This window comes from Phascolarctos cinereus, unplaced genomic scaffold, assembly GCF_003287225.1.
Source record: "Phascolarctos cinereus isolate Bilbo 61053 unplaced genomic scaffold, phaCin_HiC Scaffold_726;HRSCAF=1367, whole genome shotgun sequence".
NCBI classification, from domain to species: Eukaryota; Metazoa; Chordata; class Mammalia; order Diprotodontia; family Phascolarctidae; genus Phascolarctos; species Phascolarctos cinereus.
The window spans coordinates 33,701,002-33,720,153 of NW_027556098.1; the positions used below are offsets into that span (position 1 = coordinate 33,701,002).

At 36.2% G+C, this 19,152-nt stretch overlaps 1 protein-coding gene across 5 annotated transcripts in view; it reads left to right on the plus strand.

The window, feature by feature from the left end:
- TMEM131 (transmembrane protein 131) overlaps positions 1-19,152 on the plus strand; it is a 249,718-nt gene that overhangs the window by 198,836 nt on the left and 31,730 nt on the right. For all 5 annotated transcript variants that reach the window (XM_078146325.1, XM_078146323.1, XM_078146324.1 and 2 more), the window contains 10 exons: positions 4,381-4,489; positions 5,438-5,591; positions 5,772-5,942; positions 13,475-13,585; positions 13,679-13,813; positions 15,069-15,173; positions 16,204-16,290; positions 17,831-17,983; positions 18,120-18,195; positions 18,350-18,467. In XM_078146325.1, coding sequence (XP_078002451.1) covers positions 4,381-4,489; positions 5,438-5,591; positions 5,772-5,942; positions 13,475-13,585; positions 13,679-13,813; positions 15,069-15,173; positions 16,204-16,290; positions 17,831-17,983; positions 18,120-18,195; positions 18,350-18,467 — 1,219 coding nt within the window. The remainder of the gene's footprint in view (positions 1-4,380; positions 4,490-5,437; positions 5,592-5,771; positions 5,943-13,474; positions 13,586-13,678; positions 13,814-15,068; positions 15,174-16,203; positions 16,291-17,830; positions 17,984-18,119; positions 18,196-18,349; positions 18,468-19,152) is intronic.

Consider the following 19,152-nt stretch of genomic DNA (forward strand, 5'->3'; position numbering starts at 1 on the left):
TTTCCACAGTTTTTTAGTGTTTCCACCCACACACCCCATGGTCTTTTCTCATCATTCAAATCCTTGAAACTATCACATTAGGATTGTGAACTCCTCATTACCCGACATATGATACAAGGAAGGGATACTGGAACTTAAGAAATGCAACTGGAAAATGTAACTGATCAGACCGAATAAATAGACATGTAAGAAATCTATGTGATTTTTGAAATGCATTTGTTTTCAAGTTATCTCAGGAAGATAAAGATAGCACATGACTCAAAGATCATGGAACCAAGAAGTAATCAAAATGACATCAACAATTACCAGACAATGTTCTTTTTCTTTTTTAATGTAACTGTTTTTACTTGAAATTTAACATTAAATTTCAGTACAGACAACTAACCTTGTTTAGTCACTATTTACATGTAAATTAAATAGCTTCAAACAGAGCATTCTCTTCTTGATCCTGGAGGCAGGAGGGAGCCACTGGAGTCTATTGAGTAGAGGGGTAACATTCAAACCCTTCATAACCTTATCCTTCTTCTACCTTTCTAGTCTTCTTTGATCTTGATATTTTAGCTAGGATTTGAAGAAAGCCAGGAGTGCAAGATGAGGAGGGAGAGTATTCCAGGCAAGGGGAACAGCCAGAGATGGAGGGTCGTGGTGGGGAATAGTAAGGAGGCCAGTCAGATCAAAGAGTATGGGGAGGGTATGTAAGAAGACTGGAAAGGTTGGGGGTGTCAGGGTTTGAAGAGCCTTGAATGCTAAATAGAGCATGTCATATTTGATCCTGGGGAGGATAGGAAGCCATTGCATACTGATGGAATTAATTTGATCAAGGTTCAGTGGTTCCAGATCTGGAGGGAAAAGGGAGGATAAGAAGGTGGTTATCCAGGCATTGGAAGAAATGGCTCCAGTAGAGAGGAAAGTGAAACTGCATGGCTTGAGCTTCCCTGAAAACATGGTCTAGGAGTGGCAGTGACCTAGCTAGAGGTGGGGCCTCAAGGCAGAAATTCCGGAGATTACCAGATAGGTGGCCTTGTTTTTCCAGAAGCTATTGTATGAGTCAATTGCTTGTAAGGAGCTCTGGCTTTCACCGTAGAAATGATATTATAGTAGTTGGGTATCCAAACCAGCCCACCAAAGCTCATTTAACCAAAAAATATACCTGAAGTAATCTTTACTGATGGAACTCTGACATCTACCACCACTACTACCACCACCACCACCACCACCACCCCACCCCCGTCCTGGGACAATGTTTCAGTATGAACATGAATCCATAATTCTAGCTTGGGTTGCCAGGAAGAAATATCCTCCATACCGTAAATGGAGATGGGAAATCTCCCACCTTCCACTCTTCTCTCCTGTGCAGCAGGGGGGAGCAAGTACACCCCTAGTAGATAGTGGTGCCTGAACCAGGGTTTTTAGCAGGGTAAGGAATGGGGAAGGGCCTCTTACCCATGTAACTCCCAGGGACATCTCCTTGTCTCTAATTGGGCTGCATTATTCCCTTTCTTCAGTCCCCAGGGATTGGCTTGCCTTAGTTCCTCTTTTTATGGCCTAGCATGACCAACTAGGATTTCTGATCTCTACAGTGTGCTCTCTTAACTTCTCACTCTCTGTCTCTAAGGCAAGTAAATCCTTGTGAAGTTTTCCAAAGGGTTGGGCTTTAGGTTTTGTTTTGTTTTTCCTATTAAAAAATATAGGAAACTATCTGAAGTGTTCCTGTTTTTTCTATTAAAAAGTATAAGGAAGTGGTTAAGGTGGTCTTTGTGTCTCTACTACTGTGTTCCTCACAAACTAGCTATTTTTCCATGTAGACTATAGGGAATTGGGTCTTTGTACAAAGTAGTGAAATATACTGTATTATACTTCAAAGGAAAAAGAGAAACTGCATATCTTGGGCATTTAATCACAGCTGGGAGTTGGGTGGGGAATATGCCAGAACAACCCAGGTTCTAGATGTGAAACCCCAAGCTGTTGCTAAAATAAAAGAATTAAGTTGTGACTTCACATTGTTAACATCAATATCAGTAGGGAAGTTCTTTAATTTGTCAGAGGCAGAGAGGTAGTTGGTGATGATATAGGTGAGTCTTATCTGTGAAATATTTTCAGACTTTCCTTTGGTAATTAGGATTATTATGGTGCTTTTTAGTGATCAGTAACCCTTGTGCATTCTTGTAATAATGAGTGTTTCACTGGCTTCTGTTGTACTTATGGAATCTGTGTTGATAAAATCAAATGCTAATTCATTTCCAATTTAATCCATAACTTGTTCTTAAGCATTAATCAACACTGAATTGGAATTTCTTGGAGGAATTATGAAAAAGTACTAAATGTGCATAGAAAGTGCTTTCAGTAATTGATAGAATTTTTAAATAATATTTTTATTACTTTGGGACCAAATTGCTTTTTTCTTGCCAGAATCCATCCTTGAAATTTAGAAAAATCAATGGAATAATGTTTTGTTATAACAAATTTCCATCATATAAACAATTTTCTGGAAATTCATCCAGTCTGGATAGTAATACTGTATTCATTTATGAATTATAGTTTTCTTTATATTCTGTGATCAGTGATAATTAGTCTAATAATTAATAAGTAAGCATTTATTAAGTGCCTACTATGTACCGGGTGCTATATTAACCGCTAAGAATACAAAAAGAGTCAAAAGACAGTCCCTGGCCTCAAGGAGCTTATAATATAATGGAAGAGACAACATGCAAACAAATATTTACAAAGCAAGCTATAGATAACCTATAGACAGGCTAAATAGGGAATAATTAACAAAGAGAAGACACTGAAATTAAAATGGGTTCAGGAAAGCTTCCTGTGTAGAAGGTAGGATTTTAGTTGGGACTTTAAGGAAGCCAGGGAGGTCAGTAGTTGGAGTGGAGAGGGGGACTATTATAGGTGTGGAGGACAGCTAGAGAAAATGCCCATAGCCGAGAGATGGAGTGTCTTGTTTGTGGAACAGGCAGGAAGCCAGTGTCACCTGCAAGAGTACATGTAGGGAAGTAAGGTGTAAGAAGACTGGAAAGGTAGCAGGGCACTAGATTATGAAGGGCTTTGAATGCCAAACAGAGCATTTTTTACTTGATCCTGGAGGCAAGAGGGAGTCCCTGCAATTTATTAAGTATGATAGTCATATGTTTAGACTTATACTTTAGGAAAATGACTTTAGTGGTAGAATAGAGGATGATTTAGAGAGGAGGAAGACTTGAGTCAGGCAGATCCACCAGCAGGGTATTACAGTAATTTAGGTCCAAGATAATGACTGTGCCAGAGTAGTGGCAACATCAGAGAAGAGAAAGGACTATAGGAGAGATGTTGCAGAGGTAAAATTGACACATCTTGGCAACAGATTGTATTGGTGGAGAGGTTGAGAGATAATGAGGAGGCCAGGATCACTCCTAGGTTGTAAAAGCCTTAGGGACTAGGAGGATGGTGTTGCCCTCTATCAAACCAAGACAAATTAATGGATCAAATAATGAAAAATCTATTGGCATGTAGTAATTAAAAAACAAACAGTAAAGGATGTTTATGCAAGGCAATTTTTTTTTCATCAAATTCTAAACTCCATAAAAAGGAGTATCCTAAATTAATATATTTTCTTTGGTGACAAAATTTCATTTGTGGCAGAGCACCTTATAGAACACATTTGCAGGTATGGTAATTATATTTTATAATAGAAAGTTTTCTGAAATGTATTACAAAAGGTGAAGATAAAACAGCATTTTGTAGTTTAGTTGCAAATAAGTGTCTAATGGTTTGTTCTAAAGAATATTAAGTATGTAGCAAATGGTTTTCTTTTAATTGCACAATAAATTGCCTTAACAGTTATTTAGTGAAATTTAGAGCTGTTACCAGATCTGAAGTTGTTATAAACACCATCCATGACCAATAGAGAAAGATTTGCCTGCCCTACACTCAAACTTTTAGTTAATATTAGATAAAATACGAACCAAGGACTCATAACTCTTATTATGCTGCTAGACACTTTGACCATGCAACCTCCATTTATATTTATAGATAATCCCTGCCATACGTGGATAAAAGACATCTTGATAAAAGACCTCCATCAGGCAATTGCAAAATATAGAGTAAACTTAGCCATTATGTCAGTTTGTTGATTACCTACCTGGGTTATTTTGAATTGAAGCAAAACAAGATTTTCTTCCTCTTATGTGAAAAAAGAGAAGTCATAGTTCTAGATTATATTAAACTGACAATAAGGAAAACATATGTTTTGTATACTGAGCTTTTTTTCTGTAGATTTTCAACATTCAAGGTGTAAGTTTTAAAATATCTTATGCTTTTTTGCATAAATTTCTTGGTATGGTTTTCCTTTGTAAGCAGTGGCATTATTATAGACATTTTTATGCTTCATTTCAGCATCAAAAGCAAAAAGAACATCGCAGTTTTCTGGAAAAATAACTGTGAAAGCAAAAGAGAAGAGTTATTCTAAACTTGAAATTCCGTATCAGGCAGATGTTTTAGATGGGTAAGTCTTGCATTAAATTCCTCTTCATTTTGCAGTCAAATAGCTGTTTCCCCTCTCATTCCCTTATGAAAATAGTATGATTGCACTCGATTTGCACCCAACTACCTAAACTTATTCCGAGGCCTGCCTATTTCTTTTCATCAACAACAATCATTTGTTTTCATAAAGGAAAAATATGAATGATTTTATATGTGTACATATAAAATAATAAGCATCTCTTGAGATCTGGTTTTAAAATATATCTTAATGATTCAGTGACATAACAAGAACAAAAAATACAAAATTCCATAGTATTTAGACCATTTGAATTTCTTTTCTGCCCTTCCTTTTGACATTTGGACAGTCATTGTTTTATATAAATCTTTGGTTACCAATTATGATTCCAGAGGACTGATGATGAAGCATGCTACTCATTTTGATACAGGAGGTGATTAGACTCAGAACAAATCATTTATTTATTGGAAGTAGTACAGGAATTTAATTTGTTTGGCTATGCATATGTATTTGAAATATTTTTCCTCCTGTGACGCAAAAGAGAAAATTTATTTTTATTCATTAAAAAACAATTTAATTTTAAAAAGTTTGATCAACTGAAGCTAAGCCAAAAGATGCGAAGTTAAAGCTAAAGGCTTATATCCCTTTTTAAATCCTTAGTGTTTGAAAAGGACTAGATTATTTTCCCTTTTGTTAATTGGCACCAGAATAATAGTTTAATGGAAAACTTATAGCTAACTAAAATGTAATAATTCTTTTGTGCAAAAAATTCCTTGAAGTAGTTGATAAATATAAATATGTGTGTGTTAGAGAGATGATGTTACAAAAATTATATATTACTCTTAAGAATATAATTCTGAAAAATCAGAAACATAAAAATGCTTTAACTTGGGTTTAAAACTAACGAGTAAAAGGAAATTTGACTTTTCATTATTGTTATTTCTTTGGAAATAGTTACTTGGGATTTGATCATGCTGCCACATTATTTCACATCCGGGACAGTCCTGCTGACCCTGTAGAAAGACCAATTTATCTTACTAACACTTTCAGTTTTGCAATCCTCATTCATGATGTGATGTTGCCGGAAGAAGCCAAAACAATGTTTAAAGTAAGTCTGAGGGTTAGTCATTCTTAATTGGGGTGGGGGGTAAAAAACACAAAAGGAAGAAGAGAAAACAATATTAGAAAAGGATGACATAGAAAAGAGTAAAGAAAAGATACAGGATAGCAGAAAGAGCAATAAGTGATGCTGATATATTAAAATTGTATTTCTCTCTCTGCCTTACAGGTACAAAATTTCAGCAAACCAGTCTTAATACCTCCAAATGAATCAAGATATATTTTTACCCTATTTTTTATGCCTTCAACATCATCTATACATATAGATAACAATATTTTACTTATTACCAATGCTTCAAAATTTAATTTACCTGTACGGGTATACACAGGCTTTTTAGATGTAAGTATCTTATTTTTCTTAAACTCCATACTCTTTTTTTCTTAATGAATTTAAGATCTGTCAGACAATTTAGATTTATTGACATTTCATCCTTTCACTGTTTTCTTGGCTGGGCTTTTTTCTTCCCAAGTGTAGTCATTCTACACAGTTAGGACCTTGTGCTTCTACAGCCACCCAAGTAGTAAATTCCTGTCTTCTGCTTTTCTGACTCGTTCTGCTCTTCAGTGATACAGTGATGGGGGAAATCCTAGAATTTTACAACTGGCAGGAATCTTAAAGATCATGTAGTCACCCTCTCATTTGATGTTTGAGGGAACTGAGCCTAGAGATTAAATGATAGTAATTCTCCCAAGACCACAGCAAATTAGAATCCAAGTGTCTTGATAGTGGTACCCTCAACAGTAATAAGAACGTTAGGAGGAGGGGAAGGTTTTAGGATAAAGATAGTGATATGTTTGTTGTACATGTTGAATTTAAGATGTTTACAGTTATGCAGTTTGAGATGTCTAATAGGCAGGTAGAAATGTGAGACAGCAGATTAGGAGAGAGGTTAGGGACAAGTGGACTTGAGAGTAACCTGCATAAAGATGTTTAACTCCATGGGAGATGAGATCACCAAGTGAAGGAGTGTAGAGGAAGAAGAGAAGAGGGCTCAGGGCAGAGCGTTAGAGGACACCCACAAATAGATTCAACCTGGATTAAGAGCCAGCAAAGAAGATTGAGAAGGAACAATCAGACAGGAAGGAGAAGAACTAAGAAAACAGTGCCACAAAAACCTGGAGAGAAGAAAAGAGGCTGATCAGTAGTGTGAAAGACTTCAGAGAAGTCAAGAAGGATAAGAATTGAGAAAAGGCCAATTAGATTTAGCAATTAAGAGATGATTGGAAATTGTGGATAGACCAGTTTCAGTTGAATAATAAGACTACAGGCGAGATTGCAGAAAATTTTGAAGAAAATGAAAGAAAAGATAGTGGAATTGTAGCTGGCCTCAATAAGTTTATCCACGGTAAAGAGGAGGGATGTAGGATAACAGCTAGCAGGGATGGATGAAGTGAGGGGTTTTGAGGCGAGGAGAGAAATAGTTGGGTTAGTAGGCATCAGCAAAGCTGGCAGAGACTGGGAAAAGATTAGTGAGAGAGGGAATCGTAAGAGGGACAAGTTTCTGGAGAAGACAAGGCAGAACACTAGGCATTAGGGGTACAGATATAAAGGATGGAACATTCTACTCTCCAGAGCTTACATTCTAACAGATAGATAGATAGATAGATAGATAGATAGATAGATAGATAGATAGATAGATAGATAGATAGATAGATAGATGATGGATGGATGGATGGTGTGTGTGTTACATTCTAACAAGTATTACAACATACTTGTGTATGTACAAATGGTTGAGTTCTTTTCAAGAATTTTGAAGGAAAGAGAAGGGGTGTAGGATGATCACTTGACAGGCTGGTAGAGCCTAGTGAAGTTTTTGCTTTTGTTGGGGTCTTTTTATTTTGTTTTGTTTTTAAAGATAAGAGAGACTTGAACATGTTTGAAGGCAAAAGAGAAGGAATCAATAGAGAGGAAAAGATTGAAGAAAGGTGGCAGGGGATGTTTGAAGTGACAGTCTTCTGGAGAAACAATAAGCAAACTTGCAGGATATAAAATAAATATATATAAATCATCAGCATTTGTATATAATTTTTTTAAAAAACTAATAGAAAGAAGCAGAAAGAGAAATTACAAAATAATAAAATACTTGAGAATCTACCTGTAAGATACACAGAAGAACCATATAAATATAACTAAACACAACTGTCTATAGAATTAAAGACTAATCTAAATAATTGAAAAAATATTAATTGCTCATAAGTAGGAAGAATCAGTATAATAAAAGTGACAATAATACCTAAATTAATTTACTTACTTAATGCCATACTAATCAGACTACCGAAAGATTTCTTTGTAGAACTAGAAAAATAATATTGAAATTCATAAAGATTTTTAAAAGGTAAAGAATTTCAAAAGAAATAATGAAAAGAAGTGCAAATGAAAGGAGCCTAGTAGTGCCATGACTCAAACTATATTGCAAAGCAGTAATAATTTAAAACAATTTGGCACTAATTAAAAGTAGATTAATTTGTGAAACAGATTAGATACATACAAAAAGGAAATGTATCTAATACCCTAATATTCAGTAAACACGAAAATCTCAGCTATTGGGATATGGACTCACTATTTGGCAGAAATTGCTGGAAAAATCGGACATCAGTATAGAATAAATTAGATTTAGACCAACACCTCTCTCCACATGCAAAGAAAAATTCTAAATTGATACATGTCCTATATACAAGGGGTCACAGCATAAACAGAGAAATGTGGGGGAAAGTACCTATTAGATGTATGAATAAGAAAAAAGTTCGCAACTAAAGAAGGAATAAAAGATAAAATCACAGAAGATAAAATGACTGATTTTGATTATAAAAAATTAAGATTTTTTTGCATAAATTTAATAAAGATTAAAAGGGAAGCAATTAACTAGGAAAAAAATCTTTGCAGCAAGTTTCTCTGAAAAGGTTTTGTTTCCAAGACATGTAAAGGACTGATTGAAATTTGTAAGAACCATTTCCCAAGTGATAAATGGTGTAAGGATATGAACAGACAGTTCTCAAGGAAACAAGCCCAGGCTATCGATAGCAATGTGAAAAAATGCTCCAAATCACTACTATTTAGACAAGTGCATATTAAAACAATTCTGAAATTCTATCTCATAGCCTTCAGAGTGGCAAATATGACAAAAATGAAAATGATAAATGTTGAAAGGAGTGCTAATTAATTGATCGATTGACTATGGAAAAATAGGCAATTTAGAATTATATACAAAAGGTTACTTTACAGTTTGTGCCCTTTGACCCATACTTGACTTATACCCAAAAAGAATCAAAGAAAGAGAAAAGAATGTTATGTGTTCAAAAATACAGCAGCTTTTTGTGTGTGATGGCAAAAAACTGAAAATTGTTATGAGGAGCTATCATCTGTATACACTTTAAGGTTTACAGAATATTTTATATATGTTAACTCTCTTGATTCTCACAACAACCCTGCCAAGTAGCTAATATTATTATCCCCATTTTACAGATGAGGAAACTGAATCATATGGCTGTCAAGTAGCCTGTCCCAAGGTCACAGCTCTTAAGTGTTTAAAGAGGATTCATTGGTTGGTGGGGATGGTTGGTGATGAAATTTTCGTTCACAATTCACAAATATTGGCCATTTAGGCATAGAAGGCTTCTGATTTATGTTAAAGGAGGAAAGAAGGCCCACATGAATCAAATCATAGGTCCTTGAAGTATTTAAGTACAAGATATGAGCTGTATAGAAGTGACTCTCAGGAAAAGGCAGTGAAAGGTATAGAGTATAGAGCTGGTCTTTGAGTCTGAAAGTCCTGGGTTCAGATTTTGCCCTTGGCACTACTACTACCTAACCTTAAGTGTATCCCTTAAACTCACATTGCCTGAGGCAACTGTAATTACTAGAAGTTCCTGAGCAGGTGGGCAGCAAGGTGTAGAGTGCCAGACTTGGAGTCAGGAAGACTCATCTTCCTGAGCTCAAATCTGGCCTCAGACACTTACCAGCTATGTGATCTTAGCCAAGTCCCTTAACCCTGTTTGCCTCACTTTCCTCACCTGTAAAATGAGCTGAAGAAGGAAATGGCAAGCCATTCCAACATCTTTGCCAAGAAAACTCCAAACAGGGATCTCGAAGAGTCGGAGACAGCTGAACAACAAAAGCTGAGCAGATTCAGATCTGCATTTGGAGAGGGAGTTGGCTATCTCTGTGGGATTTCCTTATACCTATGAAGTCAGTTCCACAAACTTTTTTAAGCTGCTGTTACTAAGTGCCCTGCATTCTAAGGCACTGGGAGTACACATACCAGAAGAAAGTGTCTGCCCTTAGATACTTAACGTTCTAATGGGAGGGAGATGCTTGGGGGTGGTAAAGAAAGACTGGGGCATAGCCTGGAGAGGAATGAAGTGTTTGGTCTGAGCCTCCTCCTTAGGCTCCAGGAAAACCAGCCAATCAAAGGGAGAGGTGGTGCCCTGTGCTCTTGTGATGTGAGAAGGGGTGGAGTGATTCCTCTGGCTTGGAAGACAAAGTCAGGTGGAGGTGACTCAGGGTTGCAGCCTGGAAAGGAATTAAGGAGGTGCCCAGCAGTTGAGGAATGGCTGAAGAAGTTGTGGTGAACATGAATGTGATGGAATACAGTTGTGCTGTGAGAAATGAAGAGACAAAATTCAGAGGCATAGGGAAGGATTTAATTGAACTGATGTGGAGAGAAGTAATCAGAACCAAGAAAACATTTTATACTCATAACATCAATATTATAAAAGTGAAAAGTTGTGAAGATTTTTATAAACTGATGAAGAATACAATGAGCAGAACCAGGAGAACAATGTATACATAACGACACTGGGGAAACAACTTTGAAAACTGTAAGAACTAAAACCAATACAGTGATCATTCATAATACACACACAGCTTGCGTGTTTATCTAATTCATTAAAGGAGTTTGAGAAGATGGGAGGGAATAGAGTCCAGTGCAAAGGTACAGGTTTTGGCTTGGGCAAAAAGAAGGGCCCCCTCTTACTGGAGACAGAAGACAGTGGGAAGATGATGTTAAGAGGTGTGGAGATGAGAAGATAAGCTTAGTATGAAGGGCCTCACTTTTCTTAGTAAAACAAGACATGAAGCTGAGGAGCTGAGAGGCGGAGGGGAAAGGGAATTATAAGAGGCTGGAGAGCAGTAGAGGTTTGGAATAGCATCAGAGCAGAGATAGAAAATCATTTCAGGAGGAATAAAAACATTGCCTTTCTTCAGTGAGGGCAGAGTAGAATTAGGTCACATAAATATGTGGTGTACCTAGTTAGCACAATTATGTAACTAGCACCAACTCTTAAGTAGCATGTGGGAAGTGTGTGGGAGTAATCCAGGACTGGGGTTGGGCAACGGGTGAGCATCACAGAACAAGAGGGCAAGGAATTCATGGGGAGAGAAGTGTGTGGAGTTTAATTTGTTAACTATTGGGTTTAAATAGGGAAGGAAAGAAGTAAAGTCAGAGTAAGGGTAATGCCCTGAGAAAGTATAGAGGGGCTGAGGGAATCAGGCTTGTAATGAAGGCAAAAATAGGATTAACGAGAGGTGAGGAAAAGTTGAATGATAGGAGGTTATGGTCAGAAGGTTATCAAGAATTTTTGATCCAGGAAGGTAATGGTTTGATCGAGGGCATGACAGTTCCTGTGTGTAGCTGAAGTTAAGTGTGATACCAAAGGTCTTGGGATTTAGGGAGATTGGGAGATTCAGATGTTTAAGAAGCATCAACATGAATTTTGAAGTTGAATGGTGTAAGGTCAAGAATTGGAAAGTTGAGGGAAACTGTCTGGTGCTAAACTGCTTGAGAAAAGGGAGAAATATCTATGGGGCCTAGTGGGCAGAGGTACTTCGATGTGTATAGGGTGAAAAGTGTTAATAGAGTAAACTTCAGAAGAGAAGTTGTTAACTAATGGTGGTAAAAAGGGAGTCTGGAAGTGGCATTAGGAAGATGGAGGCTTCCAAGATGCCTCCCAGTATGAATGCGTCAGGAGTATAAAGGAAGGTACAACCAGGGCTGGAGAGAATAAATGCATTGTCATATAGGGCTTGCCAGATTTCAGTAAGAACAAATAAATGGAAGACGTATAAGAGAAAGAGATCAGAAATGAACAGAAGATTATTCATTCTGCAGCAGGAATTGCAACAGGGCCCAGTGGAAGGTGTAGACAGAGTTGGAGTAGGATATGGGTATGGTAAGTTAGAAATGGAAGAACAGGAAATGGACGTTGGAAATAGTTCACTTCTGAGTAACTAGTGATCAAGCGATGTAGGGATGGGGGGATGGTGACATGTGGCAAGAGTTTGCATAGGAGTAATAGCAGACAGATTATGATGCTCACGGTCTCTAAGGGGAGAGGCGGGTGTGTTGTTGGTGCTGTGGGTCACACACTAGAGTCTTGGTCACAAGCCTGTCCCTGTGGGCTGGGTAGGGCCCAGAGCAGCCTGCAGATAACACGTTCTTTGCCACTTCTGAGGCAGACAAGCCAGCATACCTGAAGCAGCAAGACACCTCAAGGGAGACACAAAAGAGACCATTTGTGCCAGTCACAATAAACCACAGCCACCATTTCTACTAGCACTTCCCCTCAAGTCCCAATAGAGATAGCCCAGGAGCCCTGGAAATAGTAAGGACATGCAGACAACCCACTCTTCTTTCAGGCCAGCCCCTTCCCTGCTCCCCCCTCCCTCCAGGGCATCATCCAAGGAAGCACCTGTTGTGGAGATTGACCCCAGTACTTGCTTCTGCTGATGTTGTGGCCTCTGTCTCCTCAGCAGCCACAGTTACTAAAGACCCCAGGGGGAAGAACTGTTGGTACAAAAGGCAAATGGTTCAACATCAAAAAACAGGGTTTTACCAGAGGTAAGACCTTAAAGAAGAGGGCTTACCATTGGCTTTGCCACCTTACCTTAAGAACCATTGGACCTTTCTGTCTGATTTGCAGCTGAAACCTCCTACATGTATAAATGTAAGCGGCAACTGTCTCAGCGTCACCAATTATTTCCCCAGTGCTTTGCACACAGTGTTTAATAAATGATTTTTTCACTTTTTCATTGTCAGACAGCTGGGAATGCAGCATGGTGCAGTGGGAAGAGCACCAGATTTGAAATTAGCAGTCCTAAATTTGAACTATGACCCTGCTGCTTACTGCCTGTGCGACCAAGTCAAGGCCTAACCTCTCTGCATCTCAGTTTCCACATTTGTAAAATGATGAAGGAATTGAACTAGATCACCCTTAAGCTGTCTCCTAGCTCTAAATCTATGATCCTACAGTCTAGTGAAAGTGAGAACTAAGAGGGAAGAGTTCTTGAGTCTATATGACTAGGGAAATAGTGGTACTGTTAATAGAATTAGCAAAGTTAGGAGGAAGGGCAGGTTTTAGGGGAATGATTTATCTGGACATACTTAATTTGAGGTGGCAAAGAACATCTAGGTAGAAAGTGAGAGATTTTCAGTGTGAAAATCAGTAAGATTTTGTAACATTTTGTCACATCTTATCCATTTTTATTTATATGTGCCTTTACATATTCAGTGCTTGATTTTTTAAAATTGTTACATAAAGTTTCAAAAAAGTTTAAAAACTATCTCAAATGTGCATTATGTTTCCTGTATTTTCACACACTGATGCTGCTATTTGCACATGGCATATAAGAAGATGGCTAACCAGCTAGGTTTGTAAGTTTCCCCTTCTGACTTGTATAATTTTTCACCCTATGAAATTCTTCTGAATTATAACATCCACATAGGGGGAAGAAAGTATTTTACATAGCTTTATGATGCTATTTATTTCTCTTGACTACATTTCTGATAAACATCATTGTTATGTTCTGTGAATATTTGTGTTTTGGAACTTCAACAAATGCTTATTAAGCCTTAACATCTTTTTCAATCCTTCTAGTACTTTGTGTTGTCCCCCAAAATGGAGGAACGCTTCATAGATTTTGGCATACTTAGTGCTACAGAAGCAAGTAATATGTTATTTGCAATCATAAACAGCAATCCAATTGAGGTAAGGAATCTTTTTTTTCCCCTTAAAGAAAAAGTTTAGATTTTCGGTGTTTGGTAGTGAAATCGCTGCTTTTTATTTTTATTTTCTTTCAAGTTGGCTATTAAAAGTTGGCATGTTATAGGAGATGGTCTAACAATAGAACTTTTAACTACGGAGAAAGGCAACAGAACTACTGTTATCTCAATCCTTCCAGAATTGGAAAATTCCCCTGTACCAGATCAGTCATCAGTAAGTACAGTTTTACTACCTCTTCTTTAATATGAGGCTTTAAATTTCCCAAATAAGACTTTTATATACACGTTGAACACTTTGGCTAATACTTATTTGGCGGTGCTGCCTTGAAACAAGTTATATAGGAAGCAAGGTTATACATTCTTTGTAACATGAAAAGTAGGATAGCAAAGGAGAAATTTGAACTGTCATTTAAATCTCTGTTGTTTTCAAAAGACAGCTAATTGGGCAAATAAATCCATCATCCCCTGAAAGGTGGTGAAAAGGGTTTCATTGATTCAGTAGTATTGGTATCTGATTAGCCAAGCTAGTTAGAGCACAGTGCCAATGTTAGCTGATGTACTGAGAATTAGGTATTTTATTATGAACTATATGACTGCTATAGTCCCTCCTTCTCCACATTTGTCATCACCAATCCTTTCTGTCTTCTCATTATACAAATATAACAATACCACTTTGAAAAATAGAACTAATTAATCATATGCCTGGAGAGAGAGAGAGAGATGTGTGTGTGTGTGTGTGTGTGTGTGTGTGTGTGTATGTGTGTGTGTGTACACATGTATATACATACACACCTTGTCTCATCCTGACACCAGCACTTAGATGCTGAAAAGGTTAAGGAAGAGTGGAAGTTACCAATGTGAACTGTAGTGTCACCTCATCTTTTTTAAACTAAAATGGACTTAACAGTAAAACAAGGAAAGTACAGTTTAAATTGCCTCCTATCCATTATCTTATATTGTGGGTGTTTGAAATCACACATATACACACACACACGGGTGCGCGTGCACATACACACTAGCAAGACTCCGAGAGCGATGCTTTTGGAAGTTGTTGCCAAAGGTCTCTTATTAGATAAAGGAATTATTGAGATTTTAGTGGATTTAAGCCAAAGTCATTTGACTTAGAATTTTGAAATTTTACTGATAGAATTTTCATATAAAACTAGCTTTACTCTTTTGGGGCAGAGGGTTGAGAGGACTTTAAATATAATGGATGTGCAGCCATTTACCTGTAATACTCTATAACCTCTGTCTGGAAGTTTATACCCCCTTAAGGTCCTGTTCTCTTTCTAGGCTATGCACATAAGTACAAGTAAGCATCCCACAAAGGTCATTATTTTCAGGTATTAGATCAGTGTTCCACCCTGATATTTTAGAGTTCAAATTCAAGTGTCATTGTAGCATTCTTACTCACTTTAGTGGAGGAATCTGCTGAGGAGGGCTGATTATCTTATTTCTTCCATATACAGGTAATATTAACTTCTGGCTATTTTGCTGTATTCAGAGTCAAATTGATTGCAAAAGAACTTGAAGGAATTCATGATGGAGCCATACAGATAACAACAGATTATGAGGTAATGTTAAGTGTCAGAGGGATTTTTCTGAATTAGATTTTTATGAAATTCTTTCCTCTTCTCCATTTTAACTATATTTTGCAATTCCCTAAGAAATTATGCCTTATTAAAAAGTTAGGATAAACTAGCATGTATTTATTCAAAAACCCAAACCTCTTAATTATGAAAGAAATTTTAGAAAAATTCCATGGTATATTATTTCTGTGTTTGAAAAGGAATAATATATAGCATCTTTCTTGAATTTCATTAGACTGAAATACTTTAGCTAGATCTGATGTGGTAACTGAAACATGATTTCTCATCTGCTATACTTCTGCAAAAAAAGGATGAAAGCAGGTTCATATAATTTGGCCTTGATTTGTTGTCCCAAAATAGTATTTGACTTTTAAATAAATCAGTCTGTCTAATCATCATAAAGAATCATCACATCCTTGAAGGGTTTGTGTGTATAGGGTTTGATGTTTTTGATGGAGCATTTTGATATATTTCTGATAAATTAAGGGCTTCAAAATAGTCCTACTTTCTTTGGGTAGTTATGCACTGTGATTTTTTTAATACACTAAAATTTTGCCAAAGAAAATGAATGTCAGAATATGCTGTTCTACAAGTACACATAGAGAAAAGGTGATCCTAGGTTTTCTTTCAGTGAGCTTTGCTGCATGCAAATTTTATTTCCATTCCTTTCCTAGTATGTATTGTTTACTATTCAAGTATAGATTATATGAATTATTCACTTGAAAGTACTTTGAAATTTGGTTGTATTTTAGGCATATTTTATAGGAAAGCCCCCTGTAAAACTTAAAACTATGTAAATATGACCTATCATTAGTTACCAACTTTTAACAAGCTGAAGATGTTTTAGTGACACATGTGGGTGATCAGAGTAAAGCTTATATCTATCACCCTGGACTACTGACATATACTTACCAGAGCTTTTCTGAACTCATTTTTAATCATCTTGTTGTAAGCATTGAGATCAAACTAAAACTAAATACATTTTTTCTGTGTTTTAACCTTTTTTCCTCCACAGATCTTAACAATTCCTGTGAAGGCTGTGATTGCAGTGGGTTCCTTGACTTGCTCCCCAAAGCACATTTTTCTTCCACCTTCCTTTCCAGTAAGATAATTCATTTAAAATATATATGTTAGCCTTCCCCAGCAATTTACCACTGTGCTTTTTAAAAGTTGAACTAATTTTGTGGTAGAAGAAATGCAAATTAGGGGGAAATGCATTATGCTTAAAAAGAGGTTTTTTTAAACATTGATTCAGAATTCAGCAGATTCAAAATAAAAATTTTGATCAAATTCAACATTATACAGAATTAAATATTTGGTCTTAGCTATGTCTTGTTAACCCCTAACCTCCTCTCTACTCCATTTCCTAATTAATGCTAGATTAGATTAACTCTGATTAGAACACTAGGTTCTTCCTAATGCTTGTTTAATTCATCTTTCCCCAAAGTGAAGGTTTTCTTCCTCCCCTTCTTTCTTTAGCCACAACAAGGAAATACTAAGAGGGAAAAGTACGCTAATGAGGGAGGAAGTAGAGAAACCTCTTTGTAGAAACTAGATGCTTTGTTTTAATGTTTGTTCAAATTAATCATCTGAATGATTATCTCGGCTTATTGGACCAGATTTATTTTTAATTCTAAATGTACTTTAAATCATTAATTTCTAAAGTCTTTAAAACCATCTTGTTAGAGAATACTAGTAGTAACTTGGAAGTAGACAATACTTGAAGCCACCCATTATTGGATGAATGAAGTTTTACTGTATATAAATTTTTTTTAATGTAATCCTTATTTGTTTTCATTGGCTTGTAATAGGTAATTTTCTCCACACTTCCTTATTGTTGAGCTTAATTCACTTGTTTTTCCTCCTATTCATTCTCCTCAGTCTACTGGTGAACCAAAAATTAGACATAGGGTCTGATAATGTTTTTCAAACTTCTGAGAATTCACCTGAAAAAAATAGATAAAATTCAGTGTTGAATAAAGACTGAAATGGGATTACTGTCATTAGCTTCACTTCAACTTAGAAGACAGAAATCTGTTCTGGGAAGAAAATGCTAGCTCATAAGGGAATAATATAATTGATATTTCCCCTTCCCCAGTATTATAACAAATGTGCCAATTTGACAGAATATCAGAAAACTTTGTCTTAACAGTCTCTAGTCAATTTCTCCGTACGCTAATTGTATTTTGCTCTGAAAAGAAATTTACTTTTCCTTTGAATAGAATATATCTAGACTTAGTGCTCTAATGTGCAGTATAGCTATTTCAGTACTGTCACAGTACTGAACCAAATGTGGCTTGCAACTATTTTTTAACTGTTTAAATTCTTTGGTTATATTCTTATCTTCACTTTCATCCATTAAAGTAGTAGCATGAGAAGAATATTTTAATAATTTTAATAATTAAATATTTTACTTAATTTAGCCAGATAAGACTATAGTGATTTGGTCATTAGTTTTCTCCTAGCTTACTATCACTTTGAAAAGTTATTTTTCCATTCACAAACTTGATTTATAGATTTTGTTGCTTTCTAAATATTCTTTGGCTTTTGATTCCTTGGACAAATAAATGCCAGTCTTCTTTAAAGTATGTATTTATTTTAAGTACAATAGTATGCTAATGAGTTATTTCTTCTCACTTCAGGGTAAAATAGTTCATCAAAGTTTAAATGTTATGAGTTCCTTCTCACAAAAGGTCAAAATACAGCATATACGTTCGTTGTCAGAAGATGTGCGATTTTACTACAAGCGACTAAAGAGCAATAAAGAAGAATTAGAGCCAGGGAAAAAATCTAAGGTTTGCACATTTTTTATTTATTGAATCATTAGAATAATTTTAACTTAATATTTTTCTTTTTGTATTCTGTAGTTGGTTTGCATTTCTTTAGGGTTCAACCTAGTTTTTAATAATTGGTTCTCTTTTTTATTTACAGATAGCAAACATTTATTTTGATCCCAGTTTACAGTGTGGGGATCATTGCTATGTTGGATTGCCTTTTCTGTCCAAATGTAAGTAACCATTGATTCTAGCAAAAAACCGATTATTTCTTTATCCAACTTACCCACCCCCACCATGTTTACAGAAATTACATAAAAGACAATGCTTTCTTTTTGTGTGTGTATATGTGTGTTTGTAATTTAAAATAAATTGACTTTGTTTTAGCTGAACCTAAAGTACAACATGGCCTAGCAATGCAGGAAGACATGTGGGATTCTGATTGGGATTTGCATGAAAACTTATTCAGAACATGGACAGGAATAAAAGATAATGCAGGTCACAAGTGAGTCCTTTTATTCTAATTATCCTAATTCTTTTTTTTCTTTTTTTTTTTTTAATTTTTAGGCAGTTGGGGTTAAGTGACTTGCCCAGGGTCACACAGCTAGTAAGTGTCAAGTGCTTAGCCTGAGGTCAGATTTGAACTCAGGTCCTCCTGACTTCAGGGCCGGTGCTCTACCCACTACACCACCTAGCTGCCCCTATCCTAATTCTTAATAGTTATTGGAGTCCAAATGATTATTTCTTTGTTACCTCATTTGCCTTGATGAATTATTTTATAAACTGAGGAATTAAATCTAGTCTTTTAAAAACAGTTAAGGAAGTAAATCAAGTTGTCATTTTGACTAACATTCACTGAGAACATTCCCTCTCATTTCTTCCAGTCCCCTGGCTACCTCATTAAAACTAAAGGAGGGTATTTGAATAATGTCCTTCTATAAAATAACTACTATGATTTGACTTGACTTAAACAGCTTCACCTACTAGAAACAGTATCTTCACAAAGGTTTTTTATCTCTCATTCTCCCCTACGAAGAACAAACTGACCATACTTTGATTTTTTTAATGTTCCATTTCAGTTCCACAGTTTGAATGGAATGTGTGAGTGTTTATTCTGAAAAAAAGGGCTTCTGAGCCGCCTTTCCTGGCAACTCTCATTCCTCAGGTTTTCTGTTTTCACAATGGCATTC